The 26102-nt window shown below is 37.2% G+C and overlaps 1 protein-coding gene across 3 annotated transcripts in view; it reads left to right on the plus strand.

Annotated features, from left to right (window-relative positions):
* MLLT3 (MLLT3 super elongation complex subunit) overlaps positions 1-26102 on the plus strand; it is a 240987-nt gene that overhangs the window by 116844 nt on the left and 98041 nt on the right. For all 3 annotated transcript variants that reach the window (XM_031449634.2, XM_031449637.2, XM_064490170.1), the window contains one exon: positions 17415-17497. In XM_031449634.2, coding sequence (XP_031305494.2) covers positions 17415-17497 — 83 coding nt within the window. The remainder of the gene's footprint in view (positions 1-17414; positions 17498-26102) is intronic.

The raw sequence follows: 26102 nt of genomic DNA on the forward strand, positions 1-26102 counted from the left end.
GTTTTGGATATTGACTTAGGACGATAAAGTCCTCCATTGGTTAGAACCCTATGTCTTGCACCTATCAACCATTTAAAAATATTCAACAGGTACCAATGGATTTGGAATAGAAATGTTTAGAGCATGTTCTTGCAACTGAGTATGTTTATTTCAAGTGCTTTCTGTGGACGTTGTCTTCCGAATCATTTTAGAAGCTATGGGAGAAGACTGCTCTCATTAAATTATAGTCATAGGATACTTCCTCAGTCTGCTTTTTTATCCTCTTAGGTCGAACTGCCTGTAGGGCACTGTCTTCTTGAGCTAACTGCTAGATCAGAGAGGGAGCTGTGTATAGGATGAAAGCAAATCAGGATGGGTTAGAAGCTAAGATATGGTGCTCAGGGTCTCTGCTGAATGGAGGCAGAGGCTTTTGTGGGCAGCCTGAGGCTTGTAATATATATGAGTGAGGGGATTCATGTACAGGAGCAGACTGACAAGGTAGGGTTAGTTCATTTATAAGCAATAACTTGAAAATAACTGACTTAGTTTAGTGAATATTGATTGTGGGCCAGCTAGTCATTGAAACTGAAAGTACTTTCAGCTGCATTTGGACATTTAAATATCTACTCAAACCTAATTTTTAAGGCGTTCAAGTCTTCTGACTTGAGCTAGCATTTAGATTATAACAGATGCCAACCCTTTACCACTACTCCAAACCTCCTTGTCCAATTTACACAACTCATTTATCTAAGTAAGTTATTATAAAAGTTTCTGTGTGGTCTTAAGCTGAAGTTCCCGAAGACTCTTTTGTTTCAAATCAGTCCAATAATTAGAGTTATAGAAATAATGTCAAGGCCCTCAGAAATGATATATTGCAAGTTTAGGAGCCAAGAGACAGAAAGATACTCCCAGCCGACACTTGGAAATCAGAAGCAGCTGCAGCAAGGTCAGAGTCCCTGTGTGTTAAGGGGCTGGTTATTTTATCAGTTAAGGGAGTCAACTTTATTCCATGTCTCCAGGCACTTGACGCTTCTATTGGGCATCATCGCTAGCCTTCTAGGAACAGACATCAAGCAAGAGTAAGGTACAAGAAATTCTGTTTGTGCAATGACTAGGAAGTACAGTAATAATTTGTAAGTGGCACAATAATTGTTTATGTATTGTGCTTCATTGTTGTGCATGAGCCAGGCTTTGAGTCCATTACTGTTAAACAGCCTGCAGCTACTCTGCCCTTTGAGTTTATTAGCACAGTTGGTTTTTTTTGTTGTTTTTTGCTTTTTTTTTTTTTTAATAGGATTATGGTTTTCATAGCAGTGACATTATGGGATTACTTTGTTCTTGACGTTTTTTGTGGGAAAAGTTTGCATATTATCTGGTGGATTAAGCTTGAATTTTGGACCTAGTCCTGCTCCTTACTAACAAATGAAAAGCAACTGTTGTTCAGCCTCTGATGTTTAGAAAGTTCCTTCCATGACTATGTCTGTGTCCTCCTGGCAGGGACTGCTTTGAGCAGTAAACAAACATACCTCTTACGTTATTATCACATTAAAAGTCATAAGCTTACTCTTCAGCATTTCGTTTTGTTGTTATTTCTTTTTCTTCTCTTTTTTAAAAAACACATTATAGTGGGTCAAATTGAATGTGGTAACAATTTCTCTATTAATAAATAGTGTTAGAAAAGGAAATTTTAGGGGATACTTATACACAATCCTTTGGTTCTTGCATAACTAATCATGTTTTAGAAAGTGATGTGGTTTATGAGATAAAGAAAGTAACTTTACCCAGTTGGTGGAGGAGGAAACAGCAGTGTAACTGAAGCAGTGAGAGAAAGTGATTCACAGAAAGAGAGACTTTCTGCTCTGACTAGGGTATGTGTGTGAAAGAATCTCAAGGGCAGTGGCTCTCACACTTACACAGGCATCAGAATCACCTGAAAGACTTGGAGCAGCCGAGTGCGGAGACTACCCCAGAGTTGCTGATTCAGGAGGTCTGGGGTAGGGACCGAGAACCAGCATTTTGTGCAGTTTTCCCAAGCGATGCTGATAATGCTGATCTAGAGACCACTTCTCTGGTCTAATTAAACTAATGGAGTCTTAGCTAAGTTTGTTTATTTGTTTGTTTTAAAGTATAGAGCTGGTAACACTAGAAAATGGGAAGAATGGCAGTTGAAGTTTGTTAGGGAGGGTGACTCTGACTCTTGGTTGACTAGGAAAGGATTGAATTGTAATTAAATGGCTGAACTAATATGATTAAGGATCATATGGTTTAGAACTTAATATATTTATAATTTGATTTTCTTGGTATTATACTATAGCTTATAGCTTGTGTAGCTTGTGAAAAGCTTTTCTTTCTTTCTTTCTTTTTTTTTTTGTTAAGAGCTGTTGCATTAAAACATGCATGTGTTTACATGTATGATTAGTTTCAAACCATTCTGCAGTTTGTTCTCTCCAGAATGTTCAACTGTTGCTACTAGAGGCTTGGTACTTCAATTCATTTAATGCTGCAACCTGGGGAGAGGGGAGTTGATTGAAATTCTTAATTTGGATATCTTATAGTAACCTATAATGAAAATATATGTGTGACTAAACTATTGCACAACATTGTAAACTGACTATATGTACATCAATTAAAAAAAAAAAAGAAAATGCCTAACTTGGGGGTGGGTTTAGCTAGCTCAGTGATAGAGCGCATTAATTAGCATACACAGGGTCCTGGATTAAATCCCCAGTGCCTCCATTAAAAAAAAAAATGGACAGAAAGAAAATGCCTAACTCACCATTTCTTTAAGGATAAATACTTATATTTTTCATGCTCGCATTTTTAGTCATGTTGTGTAATAAGTGTGCAATGTTGATGAAAGGAGTAAATGAATGGCCAGCAGTACACTTGTGGGAAATAAATAGGCTTTGGTGGTGATGGTGGGAACCATCCCAGGGTAAGGGACTCCAGGAACTCTATTGGTGATTTGAAAAATTTGCATAAGCTTATTCATGTAGTTTCTGCTATTTCAATAAATTTAAGGCAAACTGAAAATCCTAATAAGAGTTAAATGATATCTGAGTTTTTAATGTCAAAACAAATCTCTAGAAACACTCATTTTGACAGCCATAACACATTATTGGAATGAAACTAGGGTTAAAGCTGTGGAGAGATAACAGGAGTCTTTAGCTAAAATATGAAGTACAAGTAAACTATAGTGGTCCAAGAATTAAGAAACTTCCAAATTCAAACTCATTAATTTCATTTTAATAGTTTAACAGAATCATGTTATCCTAATTAAAAAAAATTTTTTTTTAAGGTCTTCATTTTCCCTGCTGCATTGGTGGCAGGGACATAATACCCAATCCTACCAGAGTCCTAGACCCCTACGGTGGTGGGAAATATTTTTAAGGGCAGAGACTATGTTTTAATATCTATAACAGCTAACTCTTGGTTTGTCAGGAATTTTGTCTAAATGGCACCTTCTTTTTTCCCCTCCTATTTAGTGAAAATATGCACAAGTGTTGGCAAAATGAGTCATGTGTTAAGACTAACGTTTGGTAGGAATTTAGCATTTATAAAATGATTTTTTTCATAACTTCTTAATATAGTACATTGCATCTACTCAGTGATGCTTTTAAAATTTTTATGGGTAGAAGAATCTGACTGAGAAAGAAATTAAGTAACTTGCCTAAAGTTAGTTAACTCCAGCTAGGAAATGTCAGAGCCAAGCAGAGAACACAGATTTGCTGGCTTTTAATCTGGTTTCTCTATAAAATTCAACTACTGAAGTATCATGGTTTTTTCATAGGACAAGGTGTATAGTGGAAGGTACACACAGGTGGGAGAGCTTGATGTCACTTCTCCTTACTTTCCAAATATTTCAAATCCCAGAAACCTTGTTTTTCTCTGAATTCATTCAGCATCACGTTATTATTTTGAGTATTTTTCTTCTATTATGCAAGTAAGAATTTCTGGGGTTTTTTTTTTTTTTTTTTGTAGAAAAGGGAGAAGCTACAAATAAACAAAAAGAAGAAAATACTTTTCACCCAAGCTATCAGCACAGAGTGCTGGGCATAGAAGCCATTAATAAATATCTATTGATTGAATGCCAGGAATTAGCTCCCTGACCTCTGGGTAAATTGCTTAAGTTGTCATATTCCATCTGTGAAAAGGGGTGGCTGGCAGGGCTTTTGCACTACTTATTTCCTTATGTTATGGATTTATTTGACATCAGCGATCTTTCAGGGACTTGGTGAAAGGTGTTAAATAAATCATACCTTTATTATTATCTCTGAGGAAGAAATTATTTGAAATTGGCCGTCTTTAAATATCTTACTGCTCTTTGTCATCAGGAGGAAAGAAAATGACTTATTTGCAATGTATGATATGTGTTTATTTGGGTGGGAGTATGTGTGAGAACAAATGCATTTATTTATAAATAAATCATCATTATAAAATATTAAACACTTCTTCCTGTGATATTTCAAATTCTATTGTTTAGCTTCCACCCTCCCTGAGCCCAAACTACAGTCAGATGGATTTAGAGTTTATCTGCCAGCATTTCTTCATGAAAATAGAATAACAAGGAAAAGGAATTGGTAGAGTAGGAAAGTCTTATTTGATTTTTTGGTGTTCTTTCTGGCTGATTGTGTTTACTCCACAGGCATCATATGGGCATGTGTATATTAATTCTTATGACTTAAGTTATTAGGTGATACCGGTGTCATTGTCCAAAAATGTGGCTATTTGGAAGAGACACTAAATTATATAGTGGATTTTCAAAATAGGATATGACAGTACACAAAGAGAATGATTTTTGTAAAACACAAATGTACCTGTTGTCCCAGGATAAATTGAAATAAATCAGGCTTTTCTCCAGATGGGATTACAGTGCCTCCAAAATATTTACTAGCATGATACACAGCTTTTCTTTTTCCTGTTGTTTTAGTACTATTTTATCCTTTCTGAATTTTCTTATAGCTGAACTTGTGCTTCCATTCTATGGGTAGTATATGTACATAGAGAGGAATATGTTCATCCATTTAATTAAATCCCCTGTTACAGTGGGTTGGAACTAGATGGTGGGACATTCAAGTCAACAGACAAAAAAGTACCCAGGAAACATAAATTGCTTGTTTATTCTTTGTAAACTTGCTTTTCTTTCTTTTTACAGAAATGAATTGGGTTATAATAGGGTTCTACAAAAAATTAACGGAAAGGCTTTTAGCAAAATTCACATTTCTATTAATATTTGATATTTAATAAATCTAGAATGAATTTTTAAAGTATGATATGACAGTAGAATCTCAAAGTGAATTTTGCGCTTAAGGTCCAGTAGTTTCATTAATAGGAGTGGTTCCCTGTAAAGGTTATTTTGGGACTTAGTTCATCTTCATTCAGTTTTATAATTTATCTTTTGGAAGCGACTCAGTGAAAATTATTGTGGTCACACTTTAAGAGGAGGAATTTTTCTTCTGATTTACACTGAATGAGCGAACATTAGCTCTTCAAGTTAGGGTCTTAATTATTCTCTTGTTTGACCTTTGCCTGTAACATTTGGTTTGAGTTGTGTTCTTCTCTTTGACTTTAAGTTTCAACCACTGGCAGGAGCCTTATTTAATCTTTCTATTGAGCTGTTTCATCTCCTTGAATAGGGCATAAACCTATTCATCAACCTATCTTTCATATGGGCGTGCTGTTCTGGAATACTATTAAGATTGAGTGCATTGTGGCAGGGTGCGTTCTATTTAAAAAGCAATGTAATACGTTTCAACGTGATTAAGGACAACGGTGTTACAAATGCAATATAGAGTTAAATCATAACACTCAGGGGTTTTTTACATGATGTGCTCTGCCTAATGTGCAAACAGTTGATTTAATTTTTCCCTTTACCTTTTTAAAAGCATGGTGTTTCTCATAAATGCTGCCAGTATGTTCTGATGTTGCATTCTTAATACTTGAGCTGATATGCTGCTATAACTAAATTATATCAAGTTCCTGAGGAATCAAATTTCTAGTCTGATTTATTTATGTAAAACAGGGTCTCACCCAGTGAATTTAATCTGGCTTCATAATCAGAATGGAAACGAGAAAATGAAAATCTAATTCATAGAATTTTTTTTGGTATAGGAGCAGCCTCTATTAAAGAAATTCAGTATTCATTTATTTACTGGTCTAATACATTCTCTTCTAATTAAAACAAGCACTTACCATGAAACGTTTTAAAAAATTCAAGTGTGATTCTGAATCTCTGTTTTATTTCTGTTGTTGTTTATTTGGTCCCAGTTTCATGATTGTGTTAGAGCAGCTACGCTATTTAGCCCATAGATGTTTTATGCTTAAATGAAGATACTAAAAAGCAAAATGCATTTACCTTCAAGTTAGAATAGAAGTGGCATGTATGACTGTCTTTAGAATGATAGAATTGTCGGTCCAAAAGCCTCCTCTGAAATGGACGCTGGCTCCTCAGACCACAGAGGAGGTCTGGGGCAAGTGGTTGGAGGGACTCTCTGAAGGTCAGACGGCAAGTTTGTGGTAGACATGGAGCCAGAATCATGTCTCTTCGTTCCTTGCTGGTTTTTTTTTTAACTACACATGAGACTCAAATTTAGATAACATTTCCATTCTCTCTTCCTTTGTTTTAGTTTTCCAGTGTTACTGCTTTGTCATTCATAACCCTGGAAGCTTTATTTACTGCTTTTTCACAATATGTGCTCATTTGAGCTTTATGAGTTTGAAGGTGGGCTGACTGTGTGGACAGACAGCTAGTGCTTTGGTGGGTTGAGCCAAAAAAATTCTGAAGTGAGAAATATTTATTTTTCATATGTCCCTGTCAAGAATCTGTAAGGCCAAAAATAAAACCAGATATAAGAATGTTTAATTAAACTGATGGCAATTATGTCAATTTAAATCTGTTTCTCGGAAAGATTTTTGGGAAAGTTCGGAAGTTCTCAAATGTTTATGGTTTGTGTGTGACGACTGTTAGGTTAGCGGGTGATTTCTAGTTTCCAGAGAGTGTTCTAAAGCTTTATAGGGATTATCTCATTTATGCCTTTAGCAGGGATGGTCTCTTAAAGCTTAAAGAGTTGTATGATGTAGGTAATAGCATTAGCTCTATTTTGTAACTGAGAGAACAGAAGGTATTATGTGCATGTCCAAGGTGGGATCTGAACCGAGGTGTTCTCAAAAGCCCTGGCTTTCCACCGCTAAGCTCTTCTGCCTCCACATTACTCATAATTTCCTCTGCCACAAAATACTGCCTTGTGCTAAAGTTTTCAAGGGGCTCTGATTTAAGTTACCAAACATTTTACAATTCCTACTATAAACTTCGGCGGTATACTTGAGAATTCTCACCCTTATATTTGGGGTACAGTAGTAACTTCCAGTAACATCTTAACTTTTAGCTCCCTTTTCCTCCTCTTTCTTCATTGTTAACCTTAATTTTCTGCACTTCCCGTTCTCCTTGGCTTATTTGGAGCAATAGTCAGTGTGCCTTGCGAATATTTGGATGCCTTCATTCCTCTTCTCAAAAGAGTAAGTGACTTCCTGTTATTCCCAAATAAGATTAAAGCTGCTAGTCATTGGCTCCTAAATTCTTTACCAATATCCTGCTTATTTTAAAAAGCCTTCCTCTTAGAGAACGTATTTCCTTAGTATCTCAAGATTGAAAAGAACCATGAAGAAATACCCAATTCAGTTACCCATCCAGTGGAGTGTTTCTCACACACTCCAGCTTGGACTGCAATCTTCTCCTACTGAGCTTTTTCTAGAATCATTACTACTTGTTCAAAGTTCCTTCCTCCTTTCAACAATATCATACCTGCTTTTTTTAAACACACAGAAATTAAACCCAGTGACTCACTCACTCTTTACTTTTCCCTGCTTTGTTCCCTAAGCTTTTTAGTTTGTGAGTTCCCACCTTTAATACTGACTATGAGTGATTTTTGTGTTTGTTCTGATTTCTCTTTCTAAATAATAAATAGTTCTCCCACTAAATAATTCCTGGAATTCAGAGACCATGAGAGGTACCATGCAATTAGCCCTGACTTTGGTAATTAAGAAGTATTTTGTAAAATTTGACTCATAAAGAAGAGTAGAAGCTGTTTTTCTCCTGTTACTTTCTCTGTTTGGTTCAAAGACATGCCAGACTTGCAAATCTCATTGAGAAATCAGTGTAGCTCACTTTTATAGTCAGGACAGATGGAACCCAGTAGACCACTACTGTGTTTAGTAGGAGCAAGGAAAAAAATCATATTTACTTTAATGAGATAGTTAAATGTTTATAATGTACTTTTGAACAGTGGGGCCAGATTTTATTTAAGCAGTGGCTGGCTTCCCCCACTCCCCCCACATGAATCTTAAGGAACCCTAATTCTGTATCTAAGACCCAGGATTGGTCCTTAGACTACTTAAATTTTCTTTGTTTGGGGCAAGCACCCTATTGCTTTTGTAAAAGCAAGACACACTGCAGGGATATAGGGTTTCCTGGAACACCGTTTGAAAACCCTTGCTTTAGAAGACTAGAGATACAGGATTTTCCTTGCTTTACTTGGGAAGATTGAAAGATCGTTGGGCTAAACAGGAACCACATTCTTGTGTGCACAACGTATGAACACTTGCCATCATATTAGCGTCACCCTCATTCTGTCTTCATTTGTAATAGCTAGTAGAGCTTAAATCAATGAGGATGCTTGGGAAAGTCTATCTCTCTGCCAAATGCTGGACAGAAAAAACAAAGTAGAGCCCACAAGATGTTGAAAAAGAATCTTGTTTGTAACTCTTCCTCTAAAGTTAGAACAGCTTTGATTCCTTCCCTGGAAGCCTTTGTATTTTTCCTACTGAAAAGGGAAGCAAGCAAAAATTAAGTGGGAAGAGAAAAAATTGGATCATTGACTTTTGGTGTGGGGAGATGATTATCTTTTGGTGTTTCTGTGAAGTTAGGTTGTGGTGATCTCTTAGGCTGTTGTTTGTTTGTTTGTTTGTTTGTTTGTTTGTTTGTTTGTTTGTTTTAATAGAAAATGAGTCTTAGCTTTAATTTATTATCTTTGCTATTTTATGGCATATTGCCATTTCTGTTACCCTAATGCAGTTGATAACTCTTGTGTGTAACACCATTTCATCGTTCTTTGCACTGAATACTTAAAGGGCTAGTATTAAAAACGGAATTGAATGCTCTGCAGAAGATGGGTGTACCACATTAAAAGTGGCTCTTATGCCCTGTGCACTTGTTAAAAGAAACAAATTAAATTGAAAAATATCCCTCTAATACGAATGTCATTTGTGAGAAGATAGTAACTTCTGTATTCTAATATTTTGAATGTCATCATTCTTGTATTCTTCCCTTCCTTCTTGATCCATGTGGTTTTTCCCTTTGCATAACTATTCCCCTCCCCTTGAGTAGATAACTTTACAGTTGTAATCTTTCTTTTTCTCAAATTGCACTTAAAATCAACCCCTTTTTTTTTTGTGGCTGATGCTCCTTAGTCCGGACACTTGCTTCTGTATTGTGTTTAGGAACTCTATTTTAAGGGGCAGACTTACTTAAGATTAGGTTATAATAGTCCTAAGAACTATATCTACCTATAAAACCTTCATCATGAAGAACCATGATGAAGATTTTATAAGTACGTGTATTGCTTTCTTGGGAGTTAGTAACATGAGGAGAAGTTAAGATTTGAGAAATGAGATTGTGATATCATAATAGCCAAACCTGTGCGGGTGTTAAATGGTGAATTCAGGATGGGAGAGAACATTGAGGAAGGAGTGAGGGGCGGCAGCCTGGGAGGCGGGTACAAAGACAGGCTTTCTTTAGGTCGCTTACCCACCATGCTCTGTCAGCAACATAAGAAGTACCCTTTTCCTCTCTGGCCAACATGCGCCCTGCTCCCCTTTTTTTCCCTTTCAGGTCTCAGCTTAAATGTCACCTTCTTAGGAAGGGACTCGCAATCTAAAATAAAGAGGATCTCCTCGTTTTCCTCACATCAGCCGTCTTTATTTTTCACGGTAGCCCTTACTACTCAATACTTTCTGGATAGTTTCTTGGACATGTTTGCTTTGCTCTCTCCTCCCGGCCCTCCCTTCCTCCCAACCGTGGACATAAGGTGAATAGCGTGGGGACCACGTCAGCTGTGTTTATCGCTGTATCTCCAGTCCTTAGAGTAGAACTTGCACTTAGAGGACCGTGTCTCTGGCTAGACTGTCATCTGCTTGAGAGCTGGTCTCCACCTTATCTTTGTAGCCCCGTGATGTTAGAGTGCCTGTGAATTGAATTAATTAGGCTCATAGTATTGAGGAAAATCAATTAATATTAAGGAGAAAATAGAAAAATTTTATAAATAAAGAGATTGCATTCCTTTTTTTCTTCTAAATAAAAAGTAGTATCAATCTTAGTGATAGCAGGGATAAATGTGAAACTTGACAGGTATAACTTTGATGCCAGAGGGCTGTCCCAAGGGTTGTCGACTTCTGCTACATTCAGAAATTATGAGGTGATTATTTTAGGAAGTGAGATTCTTCGATGGCTCTTTATATATTTGATTAACTAATGAAAAGCAATGTTAGTTTCAGGTGTACAACATAGTGATTCAAAATTTTTATGGAATATAGTCTACTTAAAGTTATTATAAAATATTGGCTCTATTTCTTTGTGCTGTAGAATATTTCCCTGTAGTTTTTACACATACATTTATTTTGTACATAGTAATTGGTACCTCTTAATCCCCTACCTTTATCTTTCCCCTTCCCCCTTCTCTCTTCCCATTGGTAGCTACTAGTTTGTTCTCTGTAACTGTGAGTCTGTTTCTGTTTTGTTCTATTCATTTGTTTTATTTTATTTTTTAGATTCTACATATAAGGGGTAACTTATGATATTTGTCATTCTCTGTCTGACTTATTTCACTAAGGATAATACCCTCCAGTTCCATCCATGTTGTTGCAAATGGCAAAATTTCATTCTTTTTACGGCTGAGTAGTATTCCATCTTTCTTATCCATTCTTCTGTTGATGGACACTTAAGTTGCTTCCATATCTTAGCTGTTGTAAATAATGCTGCTGTGAACATTGGTGAGCATGTAGTTTTTCCAATTAGTGTTTTCATTTTCTTTGGATGTATACCCAGGAGTGTAATTGCAGGATCATATGGTGGTTCTGTTTTTGGTTTTTTGAGGAACCTGCATACTGTTTTCCACAGTAGCTGCACCAATTTACATTCCCACCAAACGTTCTCATGACTAGCTGTTTTTTTGTTTTTGTTTTTTTTTTTTTAATGTAGTGGTACACATTGAAATGAAGATGCTCCTGCCAAATATTGGGAGGTTCTTAGTTACTACCCTAGAAGATCATTTTCCGTGTAGCTAATGTTGCTTTTCCAGATGGACCGTTTGAAATACAGTATTCTGAAAACTACTTTGCCCAAGGTTTAACTTTTTAAGAATGATGGTCTCCTTGAAATAGAAATCTCAAGATTTTTCCATTTAATAATTCTCAGTAAAAGAATTAGGTCTGTCTCTAGCTTGAACCTTCTCTGAAGGTACAGTTTTGCTATTTCTTACCACATTAGCCTGAACATATATTTTCGCTAGGCCAGTCATTTGAGGCAATGCCACATACTGAGTTATGCCGAGGGAACTTGGGATGAGTTGGTGGCAGTGCTATCACTTCTAGAGAAAGATGGAGGCATGAAGACTTATATTTAGTATTCCCTAGTAATTCATAATGCTATCTAGTTTTGGGCAGTTTCTGTATTTCATTGGCTTATTTGTTATATGTCCCTTGGAGAAATGATTATGGAGGTGGTCTTGTTTTAACATCGTGGTTATATTTTCTCAAGATGAAGTGCACTGACTTAACCCTCAAGCTGTATGGGCTAGTGATGCAACTCCTCTGAAAGCTGAAAATGTGCATACGTTAAGAAAAAAATCCTTTCTTCTTTTCCCCCTCTGAAGAGAGAGGCATTCTGAGTCTATAAGTAAAGATGCCAAGTTACTAACCAATGAAGTCATTTCTATGTATCATCAAGATTTTTTCAACATAGAACATAGCTGATTTCGAGTCTTGAACTCTTTCTCCAAATCTAGAAGCTTTCTGTAACATTCAAAATTAATAATTTCTCTTCTATATATATAATCCATTTTTACCCTCTTGGAGTCTGGACATGAATTTCTGAGTGTGTATGGTGTGAGTTCTCTGTAGAAGTGTAAACTTTATCAGTATTATCTGGTTTTTTTCCCATCATTTTCAGTGTTTCTTCTTATACTGACTGCTCCATTGTGCTGTTACTTTCCTAATGTTTTTACTCATACCTCTGTTTGCCATCCTTCTTCTCAACTACCAGGCTTGTTCCATCTCTTCCTTTGAGGTCATACTAAAGTTACGTTTCATTAATTCTACTCGATTTCATAAGTGGTGGACTGGGTTCAGAGACGAAAAAGGGCCGGAGACACACACCTTAGCCTTTGGAAAGTGCAGAATTAAACTAGGGTGAGGATGGGGCTTGATACTAGCATATATATTAGGATTAGCTAATAGGATCAGTGAGATAAAAAGTTGAACCCAGAGGAGGGGCACCGCCATGTTTGTTTTGATGTGTTGGCAGGAAGCTCACCGGAGGAGGAACTATTTGAATTGGTCCTTGAGTGGTGAATTCTGAGGAGGCAGACCTGTGTTTCACATCTGCCCAGTCTGCCCAGCTAGCTAACTACATCTAGTTTGTTTCTTTATAACTTTATGAAAGTTATTAGGTCAGTTATCTTGTGTGGCCACAGTCCTTTATTGCATAGGAAGCAGTTAGATTTTCACAATTGCATTTGATTTAAAAAAGAATGTCAACAAGGTAAAAACAACTCAACAATACAATTCAAAAACTGCCTGATGTTATCTTGAATCCTTTTCCAAGGAAATAAGGAAGTGACACAAAGAGGGAAGCCATTTTTTTTGTTACTTGGAAATACCTGTTTTGAAGTGGGCTGAATAGAGGCAATGGCAGAATCTGTGTGTGTGTGCATGCATGCCCTTATGAAAACAAAAATAAAATCCAACTGTTGATTTTTGTTGTTTTCGAAATGTCAGGAGTGTTAAGGCTTGGCCATATTCAGTGACAGTGCAATGCCCAGACTGCTAGATGTTAGCCCTGGACTTTGGACACTCGCACCCAGCAGCTGAGGGCAGTGAGATGGCCGTGAGGTACCCTGCTTCACTTTTCTTAGGGGCTCTGATGTGGTGGAACTGAAGCAAGAGGAGGAGTCCAAAATGCTGAAGCTGGAAGGACATTTGGCACAAAGCCATGGTAATAATTAGTCTATATACAGGGAGAGTTTGGTGTGTTTCCTTCCTGAAGAACTCTCCACGGTAAATGAAGTAAAACAAATAACTATCAATGGACAACTGGGCCATGTCCTTAACAAAATTATTCATATGGGCATAAATTGTAGTGGCTAAGCAAGCAGACTGGAGAGAAGCTCTGGAGAGAAATCTGCCAGCTATTTTCAGAAGGATTAGGGAAAATACTGTTGCCCAGTGATATTTTCTAAAGCTTAAATGTGGGTCTCGTGGATCTGGGAAAGTTTGTTTGCTTGTTTTTTGTGCTAAAAATGAGATCTTTTAATAAATTTACTTATTGTATATATAGCTTATTATATAAGCACACATTCACTTATTTGTTTATTTTTCTGTACCAAGCATAGCTCATTTTCAAGCCCTTTTCTCCTAAAGGAAGAATATTAAAAATTAAAAATCTCAGGTTATAAGTAAGGATTTGACTTACTCCAGGCTAACCAAGTCATAACCTTTTTTTCTTTTTCATGTGTTTTTCTTCCTTGTGTACATTTTCCACTCAACTTAAAAATTAAATGGATTAATTTAATTAAGTCAATGTAGTCAGGTAACATCGTACTAAATATTATATATATGGGTCTATATTGTGTCTGTTATTTTGAAAAGCTATTTTAGGGAAAACAGCTCAGTTACTCATTATTTATGAAAACTTTGGTCTCTTCCTCTCAGGCCTGAATTTTGGGTGTTTTGTGCTGGTAGATCTGCATGATGCATGCAGTTACTTGCACAGAAGAGTTTGGGGTACATGGGTAATAATGTGCGGAAGGAGAGGAAAAGGGAAATGTTATTTATGGCTATATAATGTTAGTTTTGAAATGACGTTGGGGATCTTCTGGCCCAGTGTGTTAACTCAATTTCTTGAAATTTGGTACTGTCAGAATTAGAACCAGCTCCACATTAGCTACTCAGCTTTTAAGAGAAGACTCAATCTTTTAAAGTGTAAGTTGATTGTAGGGAGCTGGGAGAAGAATTTGACTGGTTATTATCAACTCGTTGCTGCTTCTGGAAAGCAGCTTCTTCAGCAATGGTAGATCAGGAAAGAGTAGCACGAATCTTTAAAAATTCAATTCAACAAGCATGTGTTGAACACCTATTATTTGGCTCGTTGTTAGTGCTCCTGTGTGAGAGAGATGAATGATGATGGGGTTGCTGACCTCAAGGCACTCAGTCTAGGGAGGAGTTTGGGAGGTGAGTGCATGTTATCAGATAGCCTGATAAGTGAAATGAGAGAAGCTTGGAAGAGAAACAGGGAGATGTTCTAAGAGAGCCAACGTCTTGGCTGGATTTTGACAGGAATAAGAGCTTCCCGTGATTTCTGCTGCATTAATATGCATAGTTTAGAGAATGAATATGAATCCTCCCATTTTATTGTTACCTAAAAATGGGTATCCCTTCAATAACTCCTGACATTTGGCCTTTTATTACCATCGATTCTGAGGTTCTGTGTAATAGTTCCTTAGGGTTAGAAACTCATGCTAATGATTCGGATTATAAGGCACTTGCATAAATAAACAAACTACTTCCCCTAATGTGACTTTTTTTTTTTTCTTTCAGTTTAGAGTTGTAAGTTTGTGTTTGCATTGCTATTGATGTTTTGTCGTGTTTGTTGTGAAGAAAAAGTTTCTATTGTTTGCTTCAAATTAAGAACTCCGGGTGCTCAGCAGACATTGTTCAGTGTTATTTATGAAAATACTGCATTTAAAAATAATTGAGGTATGAGTTGGCAAACAGCTTCTTATAAAACCAGACTTCTGTGGAATATTAATACATAGCAGATCATTTCCTTTAGAGGGTGGAAAAAAATCTAAGGCCTTCAACTATAAGATGTGCTCACGAACAGCTGTTTCCTATAATAGGAGCAATTTGCATGCAGAATAGAGAAAATGAATTATACAAAAGGGTGTAAAGAGGAACAGCTATAACTTCTCTGGCACGTACAGCAGCTCACAGAATAAACTTCCTTCAGATGACATCGGCATGATTAATCCCAAGCAACCTGGACACTGAAACTGCTGTTCTGAAAGGGTCCTCTGCAGCCTGGCGGTGTCCTGGGTGTAACACTAGCTTTCTGGCTGGGGCGGGGTGAGGGATTCTCTGGGCGTTTAGTGGCATACGCCGCCGCCTCCACTGTTCAGGGTATTTGAATATTCATGTTAGGTTGGTAAGTGGTCAGTGGATGCAGGGCTGAAGTCACTCTCTGAGTCCTTTGGCTTTTTCGTTTTTTATTAGAGAAACTTGTAAGGTCGGGTGAGATGCCTCATTCATCGTTTACTTCTTCTGACGTCATTTTGGGGAAATTTTCCTAAGGTGGGCTAACGGAGACTGCCAAATATTAAAATCTTGTCTTCAATCTTTGTAATCGTGTTTGTATTCACAGACTGTCTAACCAGTTTTTAGGTACATCACCATCATCCTCTGCATGAAAAATGCCTCACACTTCTATTTCCTCACATATATAATCTTCTTGAATATTGACAGCCATGCTTACAATGTGTAGATGGTGTTCTTTCTTTTAAAGGGAATGGAAATGGAGCTGCCTAGAGGATCCTTAGTCCAGGGCTGTCTAACTGAGTCTCCTAAGCCAAATTCAGGGCTCTCTGCTTGCTTCCTCCCTGATATTTTCATCCGAAAAGGTTACATGACAATTGGGTATTTTAAAGGTTAGATTTCCTGCCTCCTTTCAGGCATTTCTGGAGAACTACGTGTGCTAGGACCTGTGCTGTGTCTTTCACATATGTCATCCTTCTTACTCCTCATACTGTCCAGAAGAGGAGGCTGAGGTAACTTGCAGTAACTTTCCAGAGGTAGCCTGGCCAGTCTGCGGTAGACCCCGGATTGGCACCCACCTGTGCCCGGGCCCTTGACGTTCTCTATGTCCCTAAGTAAATGTTTCTGCCATTGAGAAAAGAGAGGAAATGGAGATGAGAATCCTGCGTATATGAGCGTAAGGAAGTCTACTGAGTGTTCAGTCAGTGATTCAGACAGTTAGTGCTTTGGGAGGGTAAAAGGAGAAGCAGTGATAGTGCTTTGTGGTCTCGAAAGGCTTTGTGAAGAAGTTGGGATTTGAACTAGCAGTGAATACTAAGAGTTAGCATCAAGGTGTGATGGGAGGAAAGAGGACAGAGCATAGGTAGGAAATACTGGGCATATTTTGGGGGAATTGATGCAGTTGAGTGAAATAGAGGAGGTTTGGTGGGTGACAGAAGGAGGAAGGTTGAAACAGTAGACCAGAGCCCTGCTGAAGAGAACTTGGGCTACCAGGGTATGTGGTATATGGCTTTGATGTTCAACATGCACATTTTCACTTTTTTGTGATAAGACCAAAATGCCGTCTTAACTAGAATAGTTGCAGTTGTCTTGTGACTGATTTTGATTTAGTGGAAATTTTAGTAGGATGAAATCTTATTTAGCTTCTTAGGGTCTCTCTCGTTTCCCAAGAGCTTACCTGGGTGGTCTTGTCTTCCTCCATAAGAAATACAAAAGCCTTATTGTTTCTTATGTATTCTTATGATACGAATAGGTTTGAAGTGTTTGTATATATACTAATATTTCAATAACTATTCTTCTGGGGAGGCAGTTGAGGGTTAGTGAGTCTTCATGAACACCAGTAACATTGGATGACTCCAGTTTGGGGATTTAAGAAAAGGAGGGTGGTCCTGCCACCTTTTGGTGTGGAAATTAGGATATGTCCGAGAACTGAGGGATTTAGGGGTGGAGTGATTTACATCCAAGACCAGACATAGTTAATACATTTGTTAGGAAACTTACAGTTGTTTCCAAGCTTTTGGTCCCTAAGGAGCTGTCCTCGGTCTCCCTAAAGCGTTACGGCAGGGTGATAGCAACAGAAGTCAAGTCATCCGTGATTATGGTTGACTGTGATGAGCTGGCCTCCATCCAGATTTGAATGAAGAACCTCCGTGTTTGATTTACGCAGGGAAAATTATTATTGTAGATTCTAAACAAGAAATAAAGGATAGATCAGAGAGTCAGTTGGGCAGGGGGCTGTGAAAATTGAGAATGATGTAGATGGTAGAATGGGATTTTTTTTCTTTTTTTAAAGGAAAGAAGAATGTCTTTTTGCCTGTTATTCTCATCTCACCTATTTTCTTTTTTTAATATTGCAGTGTGCAAAGATCCACCTTACAAAGTAGAAGAATCTGGGTATGCTGGTTTCATTTTGCCAATTGAGGTTTATTTTAAAAACAAGGTATGTAATCTTTACCCATTAATCTTTGACTAGAAGACCCTCCATTAACCAAATGATGTTTAAAATAGTTTTGATTCATAAGCACTTCTATCACTAGATGATTTTAAAATAAAAGTTAAACTTTTCTTCTGGGAATTTTGGCTGCTGTTATCCTTGATTACAGAGGAAGTGGCTAGAAAAAGATAATTTCAATTCTGTGAAGTCAGATTATGTGAAATTTATTGAATGTTTCTTTTAGGAGAAGAGTGATTATCATTTTGAAATGAAAGATTAATAAATGTTTATAAAATAGAAAAGAGAAGTTATGGCTTTTCAGGAAATGACCTTTTTCTCACTTTTACACTTCTAGAATTTTGAGACTTACAAAGACTAATCTTTCATTTATTTTTAGCTGATGGACGCACATGACACCTATACAGTTACATCAACCTGAGATATTATGGATTCTACTAGATTCAAAAATTTTCAAAAGTTCATATGTGGCAAAGCCCACAGACTATATAATATTGGACAAATTGCTCAACCTCTGTGGGGCTCACTTTCCTTATTTATGAAATGGGGATAGGGTCAGAGTATTGACTTCATAAGGTGGCTGGGAGGATTAGAGCAAATAGATCTCTGTACAGAATTTAAAATAATGTTTCGTATGGAAGTATGCACTTAGTAAATGTTAGCTGTTACTTTTACAATCACCCTGTTTCTTCCTTTTATTCCAAAGTAATCATAGTTCCTAAAACTTGCCCCAGAGTGAGCTGATTTACATTTTTTTTTTTAAAAAAGGAACTGAGCAACTAGAGTGTTGCGTTATCCAAGCCAGTGCTCTATCAGGTCTGGTCCCTGGACCGGCAACTTCAGCCTCAACCACGAACTGGTTAGAAATGAGGTTCTCAGACTCTATCCCAGATCCACCCAATCAGAATCCCTGGGCCTGGGGCCTGGGAATCTGCATGGTTACCAGCCTTCTAGGTGATCCTGATGCACCACCAAGCCTGAGAACCCCTGATAAGCCACTCTTTAGTGATCAGTATCCTCCCCTGGAACAGTGTCCCACTGGCTTTTTTCATTTTTCTTTTGTTTTTTAATTGAAGTATAGTTGATTTAGAATATTCTTCTCCTTCAGTGTATAGAAGGCCCAGCATTCAATTCATCCAAAATCTCTTTATGATTAAGAGATGCTTCACTTTTAATTAAACTATAATAAAACTATCCTGAAAAGCTGGAATGTGTGGATGGCAGGGATAGATTTTATTTTCCATACATATTTCTTATTTTTTTCAAGCCTGTTTCCTCACGCACCACATTCCTGCTATGTGGCCTCCCTACAAACATGATACCCCCGTTAATTGTTTTTTCTTTATATTTATATTTGGAGATCATATTTGATGGTAACCTATTTCGGTGTAGTTAAATATTTGAATGCTTACTTCGTCTTTGGCAGTCAGCTAAGCCCTTTACGTATGTTGCTTTATGTAGTCGGTTTATAAGAACTTTGGAGAGGTAAGTCCTACTATTCCTACTCTGTAGGGAAGGAAACTGAGTCATGGGAAGGTTGCATGGCTTGTCCAAGGCCACACACAGTTGGAAAGTGTTAAAACAAGATTCTTGATCTAGATCTTTCTCTCCATTGGGAATTCTCTTAACTTCTCTGCCTTAGAAGCAGTAACTGTGTTCCAGAATGATCACCGTTCTCAGTGGTAATGTCACTGAAATGTGCACATGTTTTTCATCAAATCAGAATTTGCTGAGATGCATCTACTTCTGCTCGTAGGATATGCTTACACATTGATGTATTGATTTTTTTTTCATTTCAAGATTTCCCTTAAGAAATTAGTTTCTAGCTTTCTTTTCTCCTTCATTTAAAAAAAAAGCTGAGATATATCTCAAATTATAATTTACACATCATAAAATTCATCCTTTACAAGTGTACAACTGTGGGTTTTAGTATATTGGGCAGCCATCACCACTGTTTAATTCTAGGACATTTTCATCACCCCATAAAGAAAACCTGTCCCCAGTACCAACCACTCCTCATTCCTTTCTCTCCCAGCCCCTGGCAATGATTAATCTATTCCCTTTCTCTATATAATTTCCTTTTCTGGTCACTTCATATAAATGGAATTATATAGTATGTACCCTTTTGTGTCTGGCTTTTTTCCTTTAGTATGTTTTCAAGATTTTTCCATGGTATGGGGTGTATCAATATTTATTATTTTAATAACTGAATAATACTCCATTCTGTAAATGCACCACACATGTTTGTTTATTCTTAACTTGATGGACATTTGAGTTGTTTCCACCTCTAGCTACCATGAATAATGCTGCTATGAACATTCATATACAAGTTTTCATGTGGATATAATGTTTTCAACCTCCTGGGTATTTACCTAGATGGAATTGTTGAGTCATGTAGTAACTCTGTGTTTAACTTTCTGAGTAACTGTCAAACTGTTTTCCAAAATAATTGTACTATTTCTAGCAGCAAAGTAGGAAGGTACAAAGGCTTCAGCTTGGTAATAATGCTGCAGTAAAGTATCTTCTCTCTTACTTTGTTTTTAACTTTTTTGGTCACTTTTACAAGCTCTTGGTGCAGCAGAGAAATATATTTTCTGAATTTCCCAATTCCCTTCTTTACAGAAATAACTGGGATCTTCTCATCCACCAGATTTAAAAAGGGAGTAAATGAAGGATGAAGAGGCAGTGCGTTATGTGCGCACACACACAAAGTCGGTCTTCTTGGCACTTTGGGTAGTAATTCTTATGACTGAAAGACATATTATTTATTCACTTTGTGAGGAATTTGATTTCTTAAAATATGTGGGAAGAAAGAAGCACTTGAGATGGAAAACAGTTATTCCTTTGGGGCCATTGTAAAGTAGACAGTTTGTCTGAACACCGTTTATAGATACTCAGTGTCCAGATGAGTTCATTTCTATTTTCTAGTTTTAGATTTTCTGTAAGATTTTATACTTAAGTAATTATTGCTTTTTTTCACAGATGCACCACGAAACATATTTCCGTGTTTGTAGTATGAAAAAGTAGGATACACCTAATTGTAGAGATGTGGCTCAGTTACTGGTGGGTGAATAATGAACAGAATGCTACATGGCAGTTAATGTAGCAAGACGGAAAAGTCTCAAAAACAAAAATAGCGACTTCAATGTTATGGAAGTATATGTATATGGTTATGATATCACTTACGTATGTTTTTAGGAAGCACTGAAGCCAAGTATAAGTGAGGTTACAGAAACATACATATGCAATGCAAGAGCATGAGTTGAATGGACAGCACAGGACATGGCTTACTGGGGGAGGAGAGATGGAGAGGCTTATATTTATGACATTTTATTTGTTTAAAGAAAAAGGTAAAGTAAACATGGTGAAAGTGTTAACATCTGTTGAAACTGAGTGGAAGGTATATGGGTAGTATTTTAAGTCCTTTTCTGTATGTTACTCATTTTTTAATTAAAATTATTGCTTTGTTATCTCTTTGGATTTATCTTCTTAAGAGTGTTTTAGAAACCAAATTTTTGCTCTATTCAAGTCTGGATCTCTAAGCAGGATATATTTCTTGTTTCCCCTCCTACTGAAATGATCCATGGGCAAAAATTTAATAGGTCTAGGCTGTTGCTCCAGAATGTTCATTTCATTTGAGTATATATCATTTTATTTATCCCTGTAGTTTACTCAACTCTGTCTTGAAGAAAGGACATCCATTATAATAATGGCTTAAGAAATTGTGTTATTTAAACTTTTCTTAGGAGAGGAGAGAAAGGCAGCAAAAAAGACTTCCACCTGATGTTGGAAGAAGCTGCGTATTAAGTGTATCACTGTGTCCCTGGTCCATCTTGCTTGCAATAAGCTTGTCTTCAGTTTTGCTCACTGAAGTGAGAGGTCAGAGTCAAGAGGCATGGTGGAATGTCAGTGCTTCCTTTGAGCCCATGGATGTTTATTTTGTCTTATTTTGCGTTTGTATTCAATGTGAGAATCCTGTGTTTCAGAAACTCTAAACCACTAGGCCCTCTGTACCGGGCCCTCTGTACCGTAATTGACTGTAGCACTTCAGGTTTGAAAGGACCCCATGCCTCTCTCTTCCATTCTTTCCTCAGGAAAAGCACATGAGTCAATGTCAAGGAGTGAAGCAGATTGAGAGGGGTAATTTGATGTTGCCAAAACCAGATTTCCACCTCTATGAAATGTGTTTGTTTTGTTTGGAGAAGAAATGCATGCCTCCTTGTTTGAACATTGAAGAAGAATCTTTTCTGAGGAGCATAAATAGACATAATACTGATGTCAGCCCTCTAAGAAAGATACTCACTTGGCCACAATACAAACTTTTGGGTACTTTGTATTTACTAAAAAAAGAAATCTTTAAAAGAAAATCGCACTCAGGATCCATCCAAAGAGAGTCACTTTTTTTGCGGCCCTTAGCCTTAGTTTTACTGAAAAGCGACGGGCTTTTTTTGTTTTAACTCATCTGAACTATGAAGTGATGTTACTACCTCATTCTTTTAATGCTGGTAATTAATTATATTCATCAATGTATCTTTCTCTTTAGAAAGTATGCAGGAGTATACTCCTAGTAGAAATGTGTGGAATAAAACTTAGGAGTTACTCCTTTACTTCACTTAATCTTTGTTAACTATTTGGTATAGCCTTTACAGGTGTTCCCCCGCGCATTTGCACAGATAAAAAGTATGTCAATGTAGAGACTGGCAAGGGCATAATACGTCATATTTTAATGTTTCTATGACTTGCCTTTAATTCACTTAGCAATATGCCTTTCCCAGTCAGTATTTTAAAATATCTGTGTGGTATTCCATAGGAATGACATATTTACGTGCAGATCATCCTTTTTTTTTTTTTTTTTTTGCTATTATAAACAATGCTACTATGAACATTTTATTTTATATCTATAGCTATCTATCTATATATACCTCTGCACATGTATTTGAGTATTTCTGTGGAAGACATTATTAGAAGTAGAATTACTGGGTTAAATATCACAAGTCTTTAATATATTGATAGATAATGCCAAAAATTTGTCTTCCCAAAGGCTTGACCAATTTACACTCCCAATTGTAAGATAGAAAATGGCCCTTCTTATTTTTTAAATTAATTCTAAGGTTGTATTGACTATTTTACAATTCAGAGGAAAGGCAAGTAAGGAAAAACAATGATCATAATTCAATGTGATAATTATATAAATAAAGGACTAATATACAAGGATATCTAATTTGGAAGGGGTTGGGAGGGTTAGGAAGACTTTCCAGAGAAGTTCATGCTTTAACTAGGTCTTGAGTGATGAGTTTGCATTAACCAGGTAAGGAGGGTGGTGTGCCAGTAGGGAAGGCATTTAGGCATGGGGAGCACCTTATGTGAAAGGCAAAATGAATGCGCTAATATGAAGCACTGGGAGCAGCAAATTCTCCAACCTTGTTGAAGGAAGGACAGGGTATAGTAAGAGAACAAAGGAAATGCAAGAAAGATATTAAAAAGACTATACTGGTTGTTACCAGGAAGTGGGGTTTTATCCTGTAGAAAACGATGAGTCGTTAAAGGCTTCTATATCAATGGAAAGATGTCATCTGATTTTTATGTTAGAAGATGAGTCCCTTACCATTGTGGGAGGTGGAGTCGGGTAAGTTCAAAGACAGGGAGGTGATCAGATGAGGAAAGCTGAAGGTCTAAGCTAAGGCAGGGCTTGTGGTGACAAGAGAAAAGGGCATAGGTTTGAGAGCCCTAAGGAGGAATGCTAACTAGAACTCAGAGACAATTTGACTGTGCTGAGTGAGGGAGAAGGAAGAGTTAGGGATGATTTTTGTGTATTTTAGCCTTGGCAAGCAATGAAGATTTCTGTTTGCCACAATAGGGTGTAGAGAAGAAATGACACATGAAGATACCTTCACTTTTAGATAATGCAGGAATCTGATGGCACTGTGGTCACCCTGGTGAAGGTGTGCTTAACCTGTGGATCACAAGCCTGTGGCAGTCAACTGGGAGCAGGGCTGGGAGTAAAGATAGGGGAGCTGCTGTCATTAGGAGGAACTAAGTCCCCGTGAATGGGTGTCATCTCCCTGGGGAACTTTGCAGAAAGATAAAGGATACTTACTAGTCAATGAAGAAAGAAGGGAAGCCTGTGAAGAAAACTAAGAAGGTATGCCAGTAAATGTGAGGAAAACCAGGGGAGACTGCCATCTTGATCAAGGAGAGAAGGGGCCAGTTTCATGCGAGATTGGTAATAGAAGTGAGAGGTAGTGAGTGAATGAGTGGAGACTATGATTTGGGGAAGTTTCAATGAAGAGGTGAAAACCATGAATTTGTAGTAGGTCATGCCTACATCTTGACAGTTTCAGGTGCTAAGACTTTTGAGTCAGAAAATCTGGGTTCCGATCACTTTGTTTCATCACGTGTTAGTAACAGAACACATTCTTTTTTAAAAAAGGAAAAATATTGCTTTATGGACTGTGTAATTAAAAAATTTGTATATTAAAAAACCATAAACACCTCATGCATTGCTAGTGGAAGTTTAAAATGGTGCAGCCATTCTTGAAAACAGTAAGGCAGTTCCTAAAAGTATTCAACATAGAGTTACCATTTGACCTAGAAATTTCACTCTGAGGTGTATACCCAAGAGAAATGAAAACATATGTCCATACAGAGGTTGTACACAAATGTTCACAGCAGCATTATTCACAATAGCCAAAAGTGGAAACAACCCACATTTCGATTTACCAACAAATGGATGAAGAAAACCTGGTATACCCATATAATGGATTATTATTTAACCATAAAAAGGACCTAAGTACTCACACATGCTACAAATGGATGAACCTGCAAAACATCATGCCGAGTAAAAGAAGCCAATCATGAAAGGTCACATATTGTGTATGCATTTTATGTATGTTCATGTATTTATATGAAATGTCCAGAATAGGCAACTCCATAGAAACAGAAATAGATTAGTCAAGCCAGGGGACGTGGAATCTGGGGGACTGGGTAATGACTACTAAAGAATTTGAGATATCTTTCTGGCATGATGAAAATGTTCTGAAATTAGATGGTGGTGATAGTTTCATAACTCTGTGAAAATACTAAAAACCACTAAATATTATAGTCTAAATGGGTGAATTTTACAGTATGTGAATTATTTCTCAATGAAGCTATTATTAAAAAACATAAATAGCCATTATTAAAAAATGTAAAATGGCAGAGCTAATGACAAATGAAAAAATTGTAACATTTCACAGAGATGGTTAATATCTATAATACCCAAGGAGTTTTTATATAAAGTAATAAATTCTAAGTGCTTTAATTTCCTCATCTGCACAACAGAGCTCGCAGCTGACTCAAAGGAGAGCCATGAGAATTAAATGAGATAAATGTTAAAGCACATATTTTTGTTATTATTCTCAGTCTTCATTTCACCTTAGATGCCTAAGAATCTGTCCGTAGAGAGGTTTAGATGTTTAGCCAGCTAAAGAAATGGCTGGAGAGTAGAACTCGAGTATCATGGAATTATAATTACTGTGTCCTCATGGATAAGATGCTGTTTTGTCCTCCAGAAAAGTGCCATTCTTTCAGTCATTTCACAGACATTTATTACATTTCTACTATGCACAGGGCACTAAACTAGTTGTTGAGGATACAATGATGATTCAACCATTGTTCCTACTTTCAAGAATCTTAAGATTTAGCAAGATAAAGGGAGATAATAAAAAGATGATTCTCCTAAGATGTGGCAAGAATAGAAGAGAGATGCGCACGAAACAGAGGAGAGGCAGTTGGGGTTGGTGTTCAAGGAAGTCTTCCCCCAAGTGAAAACTGAATGGAGAGGGATGAGAAAAATTTATCTAGGTAAAGCAGAAGGTAGAGGAATGGAGGTGGGCAAGGGAGGTGGTAACACAAAGCAAGGGCGCAACCCCGTTAACCTAGAATGAGTAAACACTGGGAGCAATGAACAGCAGTGTGTTGCTGGACCATCAAATGGGTGGAAGGCATGTAGTGAAATACGGAACCAAGAGCTGGATTATGCAAGTCCTGTGTGGCATTTAGGTGAGCTCAGATTTTTATCCTCACTGCATTGGAAACTTGTTAAAATTTTAACCAAGCCATGAAAATGGCTAGATTTTTGTTTCATATGGGTAATTTTGAGGCTTGAATGAAGGAGGGATTGAAAATAATCTGTCCTGAAGTAGGAAGACCTGTTAGAGAAAGGAGTTCATAGTGACTTGCACAGTGAGTGAGAGCTTGGCAGTGTGGATTAGAGGCCTTGTTCAGAAATATTTACAAGAGAAAATGGCAGCTGTTGATGATGGGTTTAGGGAGGTAGAGTGGGAAGGGGACGGAGTGGCTTCAGGGGTGTCTTAGGTTTCTAGTTGTGTGACTGTGGTGGTGGAGTCATACCACTACAGCAGTTATAAGAAAGATAGTAAGTTTATTCTTTTTGGTTTTCCTCTAACACAAGAAACTAATTTTTCAGATGTTTCCGTTTTGCTTTGTAGATAATTCCATGATAATTTTTTTCCCCAGTACTTTTCAGACAGCATAGCTGTTAGATGTCTAGGTCTTTTCTCATCCTTAACAGGAGTAAACCTTTGCTTTTTTA

Source organism: Camelus dromedarius, chromosome 10, assembly GCF_036321535.1.
Source record: "Camelus dromedarius isolate mCamDro1 chromosome 10, mCamDro1.pat, whole genome shotgun sequence".
NCBI classification, from domain to species: Eukaryota; Metazoa; Chordata; class Mammalia; order Artiodactyla; family Camelidae; genus Camelus; species Camelus dromedarius.